An 18,513-nucleotide genomic window follows, 5' to 3' on the forward strand; every position below is an offset into this window, starting at 1 on the left:
TGGGCAACTCCACTTCTAGGGGAACTTCCATCTTGTTTAAGCTTTCCTGCCATTAATAAAACAAATCCCCCAAACACATACATTACTGAAATCCTTCTGTGTATGTGAAGGAAAAATGTTTATATCATATTCTTAAGAAGCAAGACTGACTGAAAACCATTTTAATGACATGTTTGGTCATTTGGGAAAGAATATCTTCGTTGGTTTCGGTCTTTACTTTCATCCTCAATAACACATTTAATTGTTTGACATGTTTTATTATAATAACACACTAGGTAAAAATTACTACATATTAAAATGTTGGCCTAAGTAACATACTATAATTCATTTCTTACAGCAATAACAACAATAACATGGTTTAGAAAACATCCATATTTTTTGAGGAATACAGATTAGTTAAAAAAATTACATTATAATTTAATATTATATATATATATATATATATATATATATATATATATATATATATATATATATATATATATATATTAAATTATAATATAATATAGTTTAAGCAAAATTATAATTCATAATCATCAATCATAATATACAGGACACTAAGTAAAAATATCTCTCTCTCCCTCTCTCTCTCTCTCTCTCTCTCTCACACACACACACACACACTGTCTCACTACATCTTTTCCTGTCTCCTTAAAGCTATTCTACTGTGTAATAAACATATAATAGTTAGGGTTGGGTTATAACAGAGCAAGAGTAGATTAATGTTATTATGAATTACTTTATTGGAAAACTCTTTTAAGCATGTCCCAATTAACCTGTACCATGCTAACTGAAAAGACTTAAATTACAGACCTATGTACATTATTCCAAAGAACTTTATTCTTATTTTCTTATAGTAGTGGTTAAATAAGTTTTAACTTATTAGGCCAGAAATGTTTAACTGTCCCAGTTTACCTGAAATCCCTGAACTCTATCTCTGGAATTTCACATGTAAATCCCCCTGAATGTAGACTTTTAACTATTAAAATACTCTGTGTAGAGTAACAAATAACTTCAATTCCCAATAATAAAAATAACGAATAATTTAAATTCCTAATAATAAAAAATTATTAGAACATGTCTACAACTTTACCCTCAATAAAAATGCCAGAATTTTCGAATATGCATAAATATGCAAATGAGAAACGCCCCCATGTCCTCCTGATAGTACAACACTGCATCACTGAAACGGGCTTATCGGTCGCCTTTATATAAAGGGGTGGTGCTAGTTCTCTTCCGACATCCAATCACTGATTAGTATTCTCCGGGCGTGTCAACGTAAGCGCGATTTGATTGGACAGAATTCTTGTCAGTCTTCTAGCACTAATATCTGATGACCAGAGAAACCGTTTGCGAAGGCTGAAACCCGAATGACTTCCTGTTGGACTTATACAGTGCACTACATAGGGTGTAGAAGACGTTATCACATACGCTATGTAGAACACCTACTGAGGGAGCGAGGAGACAGTTGGGACTTAACCGAAGGCGGAAGTGAGTAAAACGGTCTTACTTAGATTTCGGTTTATATGTAGGCGTGTAGCTAGAAAGTGGATTTTATGATTTTGATATTTGAAGAGAGATAATAATTCTGTGGTTTATTAAATGATGTAAGTGTGTGATGTAACAGTTTTTCGACCGGTAAATTCAGAGGATTATTATTTGGCAACCATAGCAACTCCTAGTGGATCCAGATGAACTTTGCCTCTCTACGTGAAGGTCTTTAACAGTACACTAGGTGATCCTGAAGTGCATTGTGCTCTCATTAGCAGCATTTATTAGCGCTGTAGAGGCTTTCCCGCTTGGCTGGGTTTCTCCGGACATCATGCAGGCCGGACAGAGCTGTACCGCGTGTGCGGGAGATGCCCCTTCACACAAATCCGCTGGGAACGGTCCGCTGGAGAACCCCGCGATCAGAGAGCTGGTGGACGCGAACGGGGACGAGGACTCCGAGGCGGAATCGTACCAGGACGGGAGGACCGAGGGGGTGGACCGGGAGACGAGGAGCCGAGCTTTCACGTGGTGTCAGAGCTTTCTGTCTGGGGCGTGGAAGACCATCACTCAGGAGGATTTTGAGATCAGCATCGTAAGGTACGAAAACAAGAAGTTGAGCCTGTTATGATATCATGTACTCTGAATAGGGCTGAGCAACAACAGTCGTTAGTTATCGCGATATTACTGGCTTTCGAGATATCACTACATCAGTCAGCTGTCGCGTGCATACAGGTCCTCTAACTGGTCTAAGCACATGGGGTAGGAATCAGTAAACACCCAGAGCACCAACATGTGATTATAAAACATTACTCTGTGAATTTCCTTCATGAATCAAGACCTTGTCCTGGTGAAGGGCTTGTGCACTTCAGTGATCCTCAGGGCTGTGGCACTGGAGGGCCACCCTTGCTGAACTGATCTGAGAGGAGAGCGGGTCAGACAAACAGCAGTCCTAATGAAATGTACAGTAAGACTTAAGTGCACGGATTAGGGCTAGCAGGTCCCACCAGGCGTGAGTGTGGGGTCTGCAGGTCAGAATCTGGTGACCTGGCCACCTCTGTAACCCGGTCAGGCTCAGCTCGAAATGGTGACTAGGAGCCATCTTGTTTGATCACCATCGGCAAGATGATGGGTGAGGGCCAGATGCAATGCAAGTCAGGCGGTAGGCATGTGATGGAGTGAACTTTGTGCATCTTGATGCATGTCTCTCTCTCTCTCTCTCTCTCTCTCTCTCTCTCTCTTCAATGATCACTTGCTACATTTAAACAGTTTCATCAAAAGCACAGTTTCATCAAAAGCAAGTGGTTCTCAAAGTGAAACACATCCAGGAGAACTGTGATTTATTATTATTATTTTTTTTTTCTTATTTTGTTGCAGTGGTTACACATTATCAAAGTTATCATATGTATTATTGAGTTATTAGCTGGAAAGACCTGATTAGTTTTCCTATCCTTGTTAAATTGTGTGCCAAGAGCACAATGGCTGTTCCGTATGCTTGTTTCTGGGGATCACATGATCTAGTGAAAAGCAGTAGATGATGTAGATAGGTCTTTAAACATGGCACATCTATTTATAATTTTATTTAAAACAGGACATTTTATTACATGGCAGATCATATCATATGAAAAATAACCATGATAAAATAAAATAATTTGTCCATATGGTGAAGAACTAATCCTGAAGGATGACTCACTCCTGTGTGTTTGTATGTTGGCAGTGGTGGACTCAGCAACCTGCTCTACAAATGCAGCTTACCCGATCATGTGAATCCCATCAGGGCTGAACCTTCCTGTGTGCTGCTGCGCATCTATGGGGCCATTTTACAGGTGAATCCCTCTGCTTCCTGTCACTTACACACCGACAGGAATTGCATAAAAAATTTGAGCACTGAAGATAAGAAAATATTTTTGTGAACTAGTGATGTTTGTGTAGTAAAATGCTGTCAGTTATATAGACGTGTGTGTGTGTGTGTGTGTGTTAGGGAGTGGACTCATTGGTGTCTGAGAGTGTGATGTTTGCCATTCTAGCAGAGCGAGAGTTGGGTCCTCGTCTCTATGGCATCTTCCCAGAGGGACGTTTGGAAGAGTATCTTCCTGTGAGTCTGGTTTCACACAAACCACAAGCATATAGATAGTTACATTCAGTGAACTGCTCAATCAAATAAACACACACAGACGCTTCACAAGAAGCTTGCACACAAATTACTGGGTGTACATTCAAGACTGTTGTACCAACAGATCAAAGACCTTTTTTTGTCTAGCTGGGAGCAGATATAAAGTCAGATTCTAGACAGTTTCTACAATAATCATATTAAACATGACTTATTTCAATGCAGTGGTGCAACTGGTTGGCTTTTCGAAGGGAGAAGGGTTATTAGGGTTCAAAGCAGTCCTCTCCAAACTTTTCAATGATAGCATTACTATAAATACTGTAGGAGGGTTACACTTACCAAGCAGATGTGTGCTTTCTCTTCTTATTTAATAGCTCTTTCAATTGTTTCTTACAAGTTAGCCTACACTGTCTTTGTAAATCTGTACATTGATTTATGAAATTGGTTATTATTCTCCATATTGGGCTTTTTGTTGTATTCAGCTTACAGTGGCTACGTTTACATGCACATCAATATTCCGATATTAATCGGAATCGGGCAATATTCTAATTAGTAATGAGTCATGTAAACGCCGCAATCCGATAGCCCGATTCAGATTAAGACAATATTCTGATTCCCCAAAGTCCGATTCCCAACCCTGGAATGTGCCTGTTTTAATAAGAAATTTGTTGCAAACACCTTATTCAGAAAATCCATTGTAAGGAGATATATGCGTATGCTCAGTCCGCAAGGAAGTGTAGGTGCTAACAGATGCTTAGTTGTAGGCTAGTTATTTCGGAAAATCAGGCATACTTACAATAACCATGTATACAGGAATATTCCGATGCCTGTACGCATATAAACCTCATATTCGAATATGGCTGCAATCTGAATATAGATCTTAAATGGAATTTGATGTGCATGTAAACGTAGCCAGTGTGACTCTACTCATTCAGTGGGTTTTCGAATTTAACTCTAAGAAAACTTTGCATTTTCTTCCCTTCTGTTGCTAGTAACTTGAATAATTAAGTTAACTATGAGCTAGCCATTAGTAGTGTGGGAACAACCGGCATTTAGGGGTTTCACAGCAACAGGGGTGAATACTTATGCAATCACTTTAGGCAAAAGCTTAAAGTGAATAAATTTGCCAAATATATAGTTTTCTCTCCATTTCAGTATTATGGAGCATAATATTGTGCAGAGCAACTGGCAGTTTTGCTTAGTAACACAGGCGGTTTAGCAACTGATTTGGTACATACTGTATGTTTTCACATAAACATGAATGCCCTAGCGTTACACACCTAATCCAGCTAATCAAGGCTTACAGTAAGAGCCCAAGGTGCTACATCTCCAGGAATTGGTTTGACTACCACAGATGTAAACACTATGGCATTCTTAAAGAATAAACTAAACAACATGTAACACAAATGTTCCAGTTAACTAGTCAGTCTTAATTCACAGGGGATTGTGTTAAAGCCCCTGAGACAATTAGCACAACTCTAGCTGCCCTGACTTACTATTACTAATCTGTAACGTATTTTGTATTTAAATGAGCATTAACTCAAGTGTGTTTCTGCGGTCCAGAGTAAGCGCCTGTGCACAGAGCACCTGCAACACCCAGACATCTCGGCTGAAATAGCCAATAAGATGGCCCGTTTCCACCGTATGGTCATGCCCTTCAATAAAGAGCCCAAATGGCTGTTTGTGACCATGGAGAGGTAAAAGCTGCTCTCTAGACTCACACAGTGATCCAGTGTTACAGTGGTGACTTTCACACTGATCAGGTTTTGAAAAGATCTGTTTCCTCTCGTGCATTTGTTTAGGTACATGGAGCAAATCAACAATATTACATTTGTACGCGAAGCTCACATCAAGAAGTTCAAGAAGCTGATGAAGTACGATCTTCCGGCTGAGCTGGCGAATCTGAGGTGAGAGGAAAAGAGAGATGACACTGTGCGATATCAGAGGTATGAAGCGAAATGAGCTCTTTAACGTCTGAGAAAGACCAAAGCAAGGGACTCGTAAATGCTGCATTGTATTCCATATGCTAAGCCATGATTAAGTGATAAATGCCAAAACTAATCTGAAATAAATGTACTAGGCATAATTTATAAAACTAGTTTGCCAAATAATGTGTGTGTGTCTTTGTGTGAGTGATTGTGTGAGACAGATTATGCTACGTGGACGGATGACACTATGTGATCTTATCAGGCTTACAACGTGTAATACTAGTTCAAGGTCTGTGTGTGGTGAAGGTCAACGTTTGTGTGTATGCGTGTAGCTTCTGCTCATACTCGGCCTTCTCAAACACTCACACTGACACACAGTGGATGTGTAACTGGCAAGAATTACTGGGAGGCAGAATCGAACTATTGTTTAAAAATGCGGCTTATACTGTGTGAGTGAGTGTGTGTGAGTGGAGTGAGTGTTTGTAAGTGAGTGTGTGAGAGAGAATGTGTATAAATGTGTTTCTGTATAAAGCTTTTCAAGAACCCAAGGGCTTGGGAACTTGAGGCACAATTTCCACCAATTGAACAAGAGTTCATTTTAGTTCCATGGCTGTATACAGTTCCAGGAAGTGTTTTAGTTCTTTCTTCAGTACAGCTACATTTCTGCAGACCAGGAACGTCTGGAGTGTTTGCTGCTTTCCCAGATTCTGGAGTCACCTTGGAACTTAAAAATAAATTGTAGTGCGACGTATGACTGAGATTCTGTCTGCAAGCCACCTTTTAAACTTTACTCTAAAACTCTTATCCTAAAACTCCTTTCCTATTAAACATGAATATTCAGTGATCTTAAAGAAATACTGCACTGATATCTACTGATATCTGTACATAGACATTGAATATCTAATGTCTGTCTTAGCCTTGTCATGGTTTAGATTTTTTGTCGTTTATAACTAACAATATTGAAAATAAAAAGGCTGGGTTTTTGTTATTATGTTTTGTGTTGGGTGGGGCTAGGTTGGGGTTGAGTAGGAGGGTTGGAAATCAGTAGAACAGGAAGTAAAACAGGCTTTTTGAAAGTGTTTTTCCAGGCAGAATTTAGCCAAATCCTACACCTGTAGTACAGTTGGATAGTAATTTTTACTGGCAAACAATCTGCATATTGTACATTCAATAATTCATTTTAAATCCAACCATGGTAAAACTGCATAAGTTGAGAAACATTGTCCCATGTGTATACTGAAAAATACTTTTTGGCAAATATTCATTCTTATTGTTTGGTAAATTGGTTTCTTTTTGCTTGTGTAATCCAGCAGGGACATGGTCATAATGGTAATAGTAATGCATTTGCGTATGTGTTACATTGCAGCAAAGCAACGTCCATGTTTATGCAAATCCAGTGGGCCTGTTCCTGCTCACATGTGCAGCTTGCTTTCTTTGAGAGCAGCAACTAAATTATACATAACCTATATACCAAGCTATGGCAGTTTGGAGTCAGCATTAACATATTCTTCATTCGCTGTAGCCTATAGTAATTTAATGTACATTAATTTAGAATTGTATGAAAATTGAAAATCTTAACATAAAAACATGCATGCAAATTTTTTCTATTAATTCCTCATAACTACTGGTCTCATGGTATTCAGGTTTTTAAACACCAGCAGTGTAAGTGTTCCTATACCAGTGGTTCTGATTAGATAGAATTTCCTTTTTTGATACTGTAATTACCCATCCTGTAATACCAAACTTAGTATGGTGTCATGCCAGCTTGTTTACTGGTATGTGAAAAGGTGGTCCTGTAATCCTACAGTGTGGTTGTAACATAATATTGGCCTCTTCTTTAATCACAGAGCACTGCTGGCAGAGACACCTTCACCTGTGGTCTTCTGTCACAATGATGTACAAGAAGGTGAGTCTCTCTCTCTCTCTCTCCCCCCTTTCCCTCTCTCTCTGTTACATACATACACAACGATATCTACATGTATATATGTATATACAGTATTTTACCCGTCCATCTAATAGGTGGGCTCTACGTAATTGTCACTCATTCCCACACTGTACTCATATCACATATAACATTTATAAAAGTTATTTACAAATGATTTACCTTTTCTCTGCTTTAGGAAACATCCTGCTGTTGGACAGCCGAGATCAGGATTCCTCTGATAAACTGATGCTTATTGACTTTGAGTACAGCAGCTATAATTACAGGTGAACCTGATAAAAAAAACAACAACATTGCATTGCTACACATCACCACTGTGTTATTACATTTATTGGACTGCATTGCGTAAGTATTCCACCTCCTTGAACCTTTCCACAGTTTGTTAGTGTTACAACTTGGAACTGAAATGGACTTAATTCGGATTATATGCCGTAAAGCAACACAAAATAGCCCATAATATTGCGTGAGATTGCATAAATATTTGCCCCTAAATTATTTCTGGTGTAACCAGTTACCATTGTAAATCACATAAATATAATATGAATCTCAATATAAATTAAACCTCAGTATAAACTGGGAAAAACTCCAGAATTTGTTAGAGTTCCTCTGCATAGAGGAGGCCGTCTACAAAAGTCAGTGACTGGGTAAGGAGGGCATCAGTCACAGGAGCAACCAGAGAAGTCCAAGAAGGGGTGAATAATTATGCACAGCAATGTATATTATTATAATAACGATCTATTTTAACCTGTTGACTCCTGCTCTACTCATGTCTGTTTGGTGCAGGGGTTTTGACTTTGGGAATCATTTCTGTGAGTGGGTGTATGACTACACATATGATAAGTGGCCTTTTTATAAGGCAAACCTGGACAACTACCCGACCAGAGAACAGCAGGTGAGTCTCTGCCATCCTGTTGTGCATTTTTACATCTCTAACATTTCAAACATCTCATTTGTTCCCTCATGCACCTTCATGATTATTTAGATAGTGCTACATGTCACTTTGCTATGCCTTATAAGTTGTTAAATAAATTTTACTTTAGTCGTGTGGGGTTTTTTTTGTTGTTGTTGTTAACTATTTCCATAATTATTTGCACAGAGCTTGTGGTGGGAATCCCCAGATATCAAACAATTTGATTCGATGTCAATTCAGATCTCCAGGATGCAATTATAAAATGATTCTTTATGCATTTTGATGTCTCATAATTTTTACAGCTTGCTGATGTTTTCAGTCTTATTTTAAAAAAAAACATCAGCGCTATCACAGTGATGTGGCAAGAAGTTAAATATTTCATGTTTCAGCTGTCAAAATGTCTGCTTCCTGAACTTTCTTACCCTTACTGTCACATGACATAGGAAAAATGCATGTCATTCAAGGCGTACTTTATTTCTTTTCACATTATTATTATGTATACATTTTTACATTGCATATAAAAATGAATAATGTATGTGTGTCTATGTAGTCTTAAGGGTCCTTTGTTTCTGTGACTGAATCTTAAATGCTGTTTTGTTGTGTATAGAGCGCCACAACCACAATAACGTTGTAGAAGATGTTAAATAAAAGCTATACATATTATGTGAAGTTAAGAATAATTAAAATTCTAATGCAGTTTTAGAGGATTTTGATCACCCTGGCCTCTAGGGTTTATTTTTCATTAGAAATGATTGCTACTGTTGACATAAGACAGATTAGATCGATGCAGACTCTTTAATGTGATGCATTTTAGAATCGATTATTTTTCCCATCACTACTCAGCACTCCTCTCACCATGCCCTTTCCGGTTCACTCTTCAGCTGCACTTCTTCAGAAACTACTTGTCCGAGAATGAAGATTCTGTACGTGAAGACCAAGCCGAGATGGAACAGATGATCACTGAAGCAAACAGGTATGATTTGGGTTGGCTCTTTAGCTGAGGTAAACCTGCTGCTCTGTGTTCACTTGCACTTTTCATATTTTGCATATTTTCTTTCCACTCCATCCTGTGCAGACTGGATGTCTAATCATCTGTTTTACTGATGGTGGTTGGAGAAACTAATCTTCGTGCACATCACTGATTTCCCTAATAATCCCATTATAATTCCTAATAATCTCTCACTTGCACTCATGTGTACCCATATGCAGGTTTGCCCTTGCCTCTCATTTCTTCTGGGGTCTGTGGTCCATCATTCAAGCCAGAATTTCCAAGATTGAATTTGGATACATGGTGAGTCATTTGGAATTAATAACTCATATTATATTTATATATATATATATATATATATATATATATATATATATACACACAGACATTTGGCCATGGTAATTGTTTATATGAGGTTTTCTGTACATGTACATTTACATTTCTGTACATTTTTTTCGCCACCCTTTTAAGCCTGCTTACAATGGGGCTTTCAGGTCTCAGTCTGGTCACATCATCACTTCAAATGAATAATAATTAAATAAAACAGATTTAGATACCTTGATCCCTGGTTGTTTAATTCTGAACTGGATAATTAAGATAAGATAAGATAAGATATACAATATACAATACGATATCCTTTATTGTCACGGTACAACACTGTAAGGGTAAGACAATGGATCTAAAATAAGAAAGCAAATCTTATTGCTTGCTTATTGCAAGAAAGTCTTATTCAAGTGTGAAAGCTTTTTCAAATGTCAGTAGAAATAAAGTAGAAATACAGTGAGGTAGAAATAACAAATTAACAGAGAAGTGACAGAGTACAAAAGTGCACGTGCAGAAGAGGGTTGTGGTGGAATGCACATTAGGTTGTAGAGAGATATCAAATAAATAAATAATTATATGTACACAGGTGGAAATGTAACTGTAGTCTGTAGTATTGCACAATGTAAGTGTAGTATAGGGTATTGCACAGAAAGGTTGAATTGTGCTTGAAAGATAGTGGTGGATTGCACATGTATCCAGAATGTGTGTAGGGCTTATGTCCATAGTGGTGCATTCCAGAGTAAAGTGTACAGGCAACGTCCTGTAACGTTTACCAGAAGGCACATGGGTAAAAATGCTGTAGCCAGGGTGAGTCAGGTCTTTGGAGATGTTATTGGCTCGGGTGCAGCAAGTTATGTAAGTTTCTTCCAGTACTAGAAGCTGTGATCCGGTGATTCTTTGTGCTGTTTTGATGATGCGCTGGAGTGCCTTCCTGTCCTCTGAGGTGCAGCATGAGTACCACACTGCTATGCAGTATGTGCTTATGGACTCAATGGTACACCGGTAGAATTTCAGAAGGAGCTGCTGGGGGAGCTGGGCTTTCTTTAGCCTTCTTAGGAAATGGAAGCAATGCTGCAGTGTTTAAAAAAAAAAAGCCTTTGACAGATCTCCTGGAATGAGGAAATGAGCAGCCAGATTTGAGAACTGATCACAGATGGTCTGAAAAATAAATCTGTTTATGAGGTATTATCAGTTTATGTTCATATACTGTATGTTGAATATCAAATAACTATATATAGTATAAAAGAACACATGATAGATGACATAAGGGTTGATAAGCGAAACATCCCTCATGTTTGATTCTAATCTTAAATAACTGGAGCATGTTTTAAATTTCTCTGTATGTGTCTGCTTCTTTTTTCCGTCTTCAGGATTATGCCCAGCACAGGTTTGATTCATACTTCAAGCAGAAAAAGCTTTTTGCCTAATCAACTGTTGGAGAAGGTTTCTGGATGGATCAGACCTCAGATGAGCACATCTTTCATTCATTTTTCCCCCTTTTTACTATTTTACTTAGGAAATAGTAAAAATACCGTGAACGGTTCCATCGGTGAACACGTGGTCAGTTATTTCTTACTTCATAATTTGCTCCTCGTTGTCTACTGTAATTTTCTCTAATTGTCTTGCTTGGAGCACAAATCTCCAGTAATACAGCAACAACCACAGATATAACAGATATCCTCATGTCTAATCTCATCCAAGCACTTACGTATACAGTACATATTGTTATATTTATTGCAATTTACTGTATGTTTATTTTCATTTTTTGACTTTTGACAATGATGAACCTCCTGAATCTTGAATGTTAACTGTGTGTGTGTGTGTGTGTGTGTGTGTGTGTGTGTGTGTGTGTGTGTGTGTGTGAGAGAGAGAGAGAGAGAGAGAGAGAGAGAGAAAGCTTGTTTTCTGTGTATAGCTGCACAGTTCAGTGTATACATGAGGGTCCACACTAGTTATCATTACATATAATTCCATATTTCATACAATACTGTAAGCTTTGCCTATCCTCTCCCTCTATTCTCTTTCTGAGCATGTATTAAGAAGCACACAGCTTGTTTGTGCACTGATGTGTAGTCTGAGGTAATATAAGAATTCTTGGCTTTTTACTTTAAGTCACTGAGACTGTTAACACTTTAATCGGGAATATGTGGAAAGTCGCAGGAGCAGGCGGGTGAATTTTACTCTCAAATGGGCGTTAGTGGGCAGTGAAACTTGTAGGACAAAGATAGGCTATGTCCATTAACATAGGAGCTTGTTGTGTGCTGTGGGTTGTTTGCACAGCACGCTTACTGTATTTGTTTATTCATCTTCAGTAACTGCTTTATCCTGGGCATGGTAACTGGTTTAAAATAACTAAATTCTTCAAAATGTGGAGAACCAACCATGGTTGTTAGAAAATACCATGGGTGAGTGAGTACAAACAAAATAATAAGTGCAGGAGTGGGTGGGTTTGGAATTATAAAAACACTTCTATAGCAAACCCCTGAAAGCTACCACGTTGTAGGGATTTGGAGCATTATTAATGCTTTAAAGTTTCAGTTGTAATGAAAACAGTTATGGTTACTACAACAGTTTTTAACTGTTTTTAATTGTGGTACTGAGGGGGTTCGTAAGGGGACTGCACTCAGATCAACACCTGCAGGTTAGTATATCACATCCGGCAGTTCGTGTGTTTGTACCACAATTGTTTGAACGTTAACCTGAAAGACTGAAAGTTAAATACTGAAGGCAAGTATTATTTCTGGAACTTAGTGTGTGAATAGTTAATAACTTTTATATGTCTTTTATGTTTTGTTTTGTTTTTTTAATTTGGCTAAATGGCCAATCTGCTTGCACTATATTTCTGACTGAACAGCATGCTTTATTGTAGCTTACCAAGCTCATGATTGGATCTTAGCCAGATTCTTATTTATAGTATGTAGCTATATGTTGAGTTTTTAATTTAAACTTTTTTTGTGTGGTATTTGATTATTTATTGACCTCTATCAGTCATCCAAAGCAGATCAGTACTGAATCCAAACCAAATATAAAATATGAAAGCCACCTAATTATCTGGACTCAAATATATAAAGATAAAATCCAGGCCACAAGGATCATTAATGTTCCGAATTATTTCCATCCTTTTAGTATACCAGGTTTAGTTATTTCTGATGGAAACTGATGCAGAGAGATGTATTAGTTATGTATTAATAAAACGCAAAGAATATTCAGTACTCTGGGAGCAATTTCATACTGAGTGTTCGGCCCTACTCATACTCTTTTAGTGTGTCCCTTTCCTTACTTTTCATCATTACAACTTCAGTTATTTTAATCTGTCTCACGTATTTCTGTCTTAAAGGACCATAACAGTGTTGAGCTGGGTCCAGTTTTCGTTTATCATGTATTTGTGTTTGTTAAAATCCTTGGCAAATGCTTGTTTTGGTCTGTATACACTTGCTTTCTGTGAATTTTTTGCCTTTATAGGACACAGCAGCCATCAAACCTTTTACTACAAATAAAAATAATTGAAATGTAACTATTTGTGTAAATGTCATTTATATTGTATGTCCATTAACTATCAGTCTAATGTTTTCTATTCTATTAAAATACTGCACAAAAAAAATCTACAGTCATAATATTCCCAAAGGTCCTCAAACTATGGAGCTGCTTAAAATGCAAAATGCAAATTGTCCCCACCAGTATAGTAAGTTATTTACTTTATAAGTTTTTATTTTTAAAGCACATTTGCTGCACAAATTGCTGTTTAAACACGTTTTTCCAGTTACTGCTCTCCGTTGTTTCAGCCAATAATATGCAAATACACATATAATACACATTCTAACATTCACAAAGACTACAGGATATAAGTATGTTTTGAGATTTGATTTAAAAAGGCACTCAGAAAAAGCATATCCGCACCGCAGTGACCACAAAAGAATGATCGCCTTTCTGTTTTAGCTGAGATCAACGAATAGTCAGCAGTAACTGTGAGGAAGACGTTAAGCTCCTTTCAGGGTACCCAAGGACACTGTACAGATACATGTCAGAACAGTGTTTTAGTAGGAAAGAAAACTGCATGTTTAAAGATCTATGAGATAGACTAAAATGTAGAGGTTACACGTAGATGCATATTAATGTATTAAGTAGGTGGTAAAGCACGGAGATGGTGTTTTAGCTGTGTGAGATGGGGAGGAAGAAGAATCCACAGATTTGGGGCAGCCACCCAAAAGTCATATTTCCTATGGCGCAGAGCCGAGAAGAACGGACAGAAAGCCGATGAGGTATCTGAAGATTGGAGTGTGTGTGCAGTTGAGTATGGAAGGAGGAGGTGAGATTTCTGTGCTTTAAAAACACTGAGTAGAAAATGAGTATAATCTTTCCTATCATTGTTCAGTTTTTCTTCTCCAGTCTTGAGAACTGTGCTACAATATGGCTGTGTCTGGTCCTGTTTCAAACCAGTGCTATGGGCAATGAGCTTCCTAAAATAGCTCTGCTCCTCCTGCTTTAGCTCAATAACACACAGAGTACACTCCAGACTGAGCTGCATAATGGAAAGAAACCTTCAAAACAAACAGGCCTAGTTTACAAGAGAGACCAGATGATCGACTGACCTCCAAACCAGAGACTGAGTAAGGCAGCCTGGGTTTATTGTGATAGCAGCGCTTAAGATTTATTGGAGTCTGCCAAGTAATGTGAGTCTTCCAGTGATCACTAAAAATGACACTTTTTGTTAAATATATGGACTAAAAGCAGAAAAGTAAGAGACAGTTCTGATAAATCTGCTCTGGACTGAGTCTAGAAGTATGGATGCTCTCTGGGAGACACTCTCAGCACTATTCCTCAGTCTAGTCTCATGGATAAAGTACAGTTTCGAGTATATTCAGAGATGCTTTGGGTTCAAGAGAGATTTAACGTGGGTTATGAAGTGTCAGAACAGATTTACAGCACGGAGTCATTCTAATGTTGATGAGATAAGGAGTATGCCTGATGGCAACCAAACAGACACATGGGAAATGGACCAGGAAGCTAGGACATATCGTTACCATGGAAATGGACCCATGTTTACAATCCAGACCAGCACATATGTTTTCTATGTAAGTCTCTACACAAATATACTCACAATTTGTTTTGATCTGACCACTTCTTGTCTAGAATCTCTCTATCTCTTCTCTGGAGGGGATATGAGCATAAAGGCTACCTATTTATAACTTATCCAACACTCCATTTAACACACTGAAGGATTCATTTTGTCCCTCTGTGGGAATCCTTAAAAGTTCTATGCAGGACTCTTAAGTGACGCAACAGAAAAATGTTCGGCCTATCATCAGGAGCTCACAAGTTTGAATCCTGACAATGCTACAGAGTTTGAATCCTGTCAATCAGAGCAACACTAAGCAATTGTGGGTGCCTGTGAGGTCATGTGTGTGGAAGAGGGCAGATACTGCTTTCCTCATGAGTATGTTATGCAGCATGAGGAGCATTTTGGCTGCTAGCTTTACTATAAAATCAAGTAGTACTAAGTGTGTTGAAAGGATGATTATGAATAAGAAATGCACAGCACAGTCTTTATGATTACAGCAGCAGTTACGTGTATCCTCTACAGTATCCAGGTGAGATTAGTCACTGAAGCAAGGGTGAGACTTGGGCATAAACTGTTTTTGGAAAGTTGTTAACTTTAGGAATCCTCAGGAAACCCTATCTAAAAGTCTAAGTTTGTAAAAAAATCCCACACCTATGATTTACCTCAAAGTTCTCATTCTATATCTGTAATTCTAACAACTTTGACTGTATGAAAAGTCAGATTTTCTTTGCATTTTTATGGCCTACATATCCCTTTCGCTTAGAGTAATATATTTGATATTTCATGCGTCAGGTTGACGTTGAGAGGCTGGCAGACTGTAGTGAGTACTTCAGGGCTCTGTATAACTCCTGCATGAGAGAAAGTGCAGAGCATCTAGTGAACCTGTCCCACGTGCCCTCCAGAGTGTTCCACAACCTCCTGCAGTTCTGCTTCCTACAAAGATTCTGCGTTCCCCATAATCTTCTAGAGGAGCATTTGCGTGTCAGCACGTATCTGCTGGTCCCCAGTTTCACTCGTTGCCTGCTGTTGTCTCTGTCTGAAATCCTCACTGAGCAAACGTTCCTGGATTACCTGCAACTTGCTGAGGAGCTGAGCAGTGTTGAGCTCCACGAAACTGTGCTGAAGTACCTGAGCACAAACCTTCTAGAGCTTCCTCACTTGAGCAGGAGCCTGGACCTCCACCTACAGCAGGAGATCCTTCGGATCCGGTCAAAGGGCTCACCTCGGCTCTGCTGCCTGAGGAAAGAGAACCTGATTTCACGAAACAATCAGGAAACAGAGTCTGCAAAGAGGCTTTTCAGGTTGGATGAGGATGATGGGAAATGGAGTACTGTTACAGATTTGCCATTTAGTTCAGATAAGTGGTGCTTTACCACAGCAGTCCTGTTTAACTACCTCTTCCTCATTGGTGGGTTCCGGCAACACATGAAGAGGGGATATGAGTTCAAGATGGCCTCCTTCCGATATAATCCTTTAACAAATAAATGGGTATCGACAGCCCCTCTTATCAAGGTATGACGTTAATTATGTTCAAATCACAGGAATATAAGCATAGGAACACCATATAAATTGTATCGCTTCATCTGTCATTTATTTTCATGGTTACTGAAAATGGGCTGTGTGTGGTTTCTCTCAGCACAGGCGCCACTTCAGTGCAGCAGTGTGTGAGGGGTACATCTACGCTGTAGGAGGCTGGTATCTGGACTCCCTGGTGACTCCTGACTCCAGCACAGGAGTGTATACAGCGGTGGAGCGATATGACCCTTGGACAGATTCATGGGCTTTTGTCTCCTCACTCCCTCTCTCAGACTTTCAGTTTACCCTTTCCCTCTCCCATGATTCCCCCCTGACCACCAGCCTAGGCACATGCCTCTATGTGCTGGGAAACATCCAGAGAACTGGAGAGAAACTAGTACTATGCTATGATTCCACACAAGGTATGGCAAACAGGTGTTACTTAAAACACATTATAAAGTCGCGTTTTTGTATTCAACATCCTGTCAACATTACTTGAACTATAAACAGATATTCACTAGAGGAGAAGCATCTAGTGAATCTTTGTTCTGGGCTGAGACAGGAAGTCTGTTGGCCCGTACCAGCTTTTGAAATGTTTATTTTTATTTATAATTTATATACACATATTTATAATATAGACACATTTCATCTAGCACCCGTAAAGAGTTTTGATATTTCTCTCTTGGGGGACCACCATCACAGGTTAAATTGAGAGCCCGACATTTCCCTTTCAGAAACGGTTGCACGTAGAGCTGCTTTAGAAAGGTAGAACCATTAACCATCCAAAGAGCCCTTTGGTAACCTTTTTTTTTATAATAAGGTAAGTGTACACACCTGGGTTTGTATAGTCTAACACTCATAGAAAAAGGGTTCTCCAAGGGTTATTTGGATAAATAAGCGTTCTTAGATTTCTAAAGTGGTTCTATTTGTAATACTCTCTGATTAAGAATATTCATGTTTTAGCCTTCTAGATAAAATATTTAAGGGTTTCCCCAGAGGAACAAACCAAAGAATCTTTTAGGATTCTTTGCTAAGCTTTTAGTTATTCATAGCCACCAGGTTTGAACACAAGTTTTGAATATTCATTGATTCACTCATTCACAATCTCTAAATAACTTTATTGCAATGCATAACATTAATAACAATATATTCTACTTTATGGCTCCAAGGTCCTTGGTTCAGTCCTGAGCTTGGGCAACTGTATGTTTGGAGTTTTACATGTTCTTCCTATGTCTGTGTGGTTTTCATTTATTTCATTTGGGCTTCCTCCCAAAAACATGACAATATGTGGATTGGCTACTCTAAATTGTCCTAGGTATGAAAGAGTGTGAGCATGTGTGTGTGGTTCACTGTGATGGACTGGTGTCCCATCCAAGGTGTATTCCTGCCTCACACCCAGTGCCCCTGGGCTAGGCTCCCGATCCTGACCCTGACCAGCATAAAACAGTTACTGAAGATGAATGAATGAATGATGAATGAAAAAAAAAAGTCTTGCATACTCCTAAAACATTCTTCTCTTCCTCAGACTGCTGGAGTGAGCTGCTGCCTACTCTCACACGCATTGATGCAGATATGCCCAGCCTCCACTTCCTGGGATCCACCGACAGGTTGATTGTGATTGGTGGAAATAATGTTGAAACCGTAGTCACATCATTCTGTGTAGAGACCCAGAAGTGGGGTCAGATCAGAAGCATGGAGAAGATGGCTTTAATAGGCCAAGGCACAGTGTTCAACGAAGAAGTCTACATGTCGGGAAATCAGGAAGATATGATCTATCGGCTAAACATCCATTCTCTGTCTCTGTCCACCCTTCCCTCGCTTCCTGTCTGTACTTGCTATGAGAGCTTGTTCCATCTCTTTTTCTGAATCATTTATAACTACCAGGGCCTATGCATTTGATAGTTTGGTAAATATCTTCTGGACCTGTCTACCTGTTTAGAGACGCTCTGTGACAATCTACTGGAATCAAATATTACTTGTAGACTGTCCTATAACCACCTGGTGTCTAATTAAAATCAGTTCATTTTCCAACCTCACAATTTGTTTGCCAAGAGTGAATGTGCATGTTACTTAATACACTGCCAAGCCTCATTTAGCATACATCAGCTGAGAATACACCACACAGCCATGGAAACTCTAGCATTGTTTGGGCTCGTCGTCCTGTACTCTGGAATATTAGTCTCAGCCGGTACTTTGCAGCAACATTGTGAGAGTTGAGAGTGAATATGATTATATGGCATACTGGACTG

The 18,513-nt window shown here is 38.8% G+C and overlaps 2 protein-coding genes across 2 annotated transcripts; both read left to right on the top strand.

Moving 5' to 3' along the window:
• Positions 1–1,339: 1,339 nt before the first annotated feature.
• chkb (choline kinase beta) lies at positions 1,340–13,204 on the top strand. Its single transcript, XM_026927029.3, has 12 exons — positions 1,340–1,491; positions 1,767–2,088; positions 3,206–3,314; positions 3,470–3,583; positions 5,162–5,295; positions 5,401–5,505; positions 7,374–7,432; positions 7,647–7,734; positions 8,252–8,360; positions 9,260–9,351; positions 9,588–9,669; positions 11,061–13,204. The coding sequence occupies exons 1-12, from the start codon at positions 1,371–1,373 to the stop codon at positions 11,115–11,117; spliced, it is 1,392 nt and encodes a 463-aa protein (XP_026782830.1). The 5' UTR covers positions 1,340–1,370; the 3' UTR covers positions 11,118–13,204.
• Positions 13,205–14,009: 805 nt separating this feature from the next.
• LOC113534657 (kelch-like protein 32) lies at positions 14,010–18,344 on the top strand. Its single transcript, XM_026927605.3, has 4 exons — positions 14,010–14,762; positions 15,542–16,261; positions 16,386–16,686; positions 17,790–18,344. Exons 1-4 carry the CDS (start codon positions 14,472–14,474, stop codon positions 18,128–18,130), a joined length of 1,653 nt encoding a protein of 550 aa, XP_026783406.2. The 5' UTR covers positions 14,010–14,471; the 3' UTR covers positions 18,131–18,344.
• Positions 18,345–18,513: the final 169 nt, after the last annotated feature.

This window comes from Pangasianodon hypophthalmus, chromosome 6 (assembly GCF_027358585.1).
Source record: "Pangasianodon hypophthalmus isolate fPanHyp1 chromosome 6, fPanHyp1.pri, whole genome shotgun sequence".
NCBI classification, from domain to species: Eukaryota; Metazoa; Chordata; class Actinopteri; order Siluriformes; family Pangasiidae; genus Pangasianodon; species Pangasianodon hypophthalmus.

What these genes read in the sequence shown, in the direction of transcription:
- chkb (XM_026927029.3), top strand. Translation starts at nt 1,371, where the DNA reads ATGACTTCCTGTTGGACTTATACAGTGCACTACATAGGGTGTAGAAGA. An exon ending in GTTTGGAAGAGTATCTTCCT is followed by an intron (nt 3,584 to 5,161) that starts GTGAGTCTGGTT and finishes TCTGCGGTCCAG; the next exon opens with AGTAAGCGCCTGTGCACAGA. An exon ending in AGATTGAATTTGGATACATG is followed by an intron (nt 9,670 to 11,060) that starts GTGAGTCATTTG and finishes TTCCGTCTTCAG; the next exon opens with GATTATGCCCAGCACAGGTT.
- LOC113534657 (XM_026927605.3), top strand. Translation starts at nt 14,472, where the DNA reads ATGGATGCTCTCTGGGAGACACTCTCAGCACTATTCCTCAGTCTAGTC. An exon ending in CGACAGCCCCTCTTATCAAG is followed by an intron (nt 16,262 to 16,385) that starts GTATGACGTTAA and finishes GGTTTCTCTCAG; the next exon opens with CACAGGCGCCACTTCAGTGC. An exon ending in ATGCTATGATTCCACACAAG is followed by an intron (nt 16,687 to 17,789) that starts GTATGGCAAACA and finishes TCTCTTCCTCAG; the next exon opens with ACTGCTGGAGTGAGCTGCTG.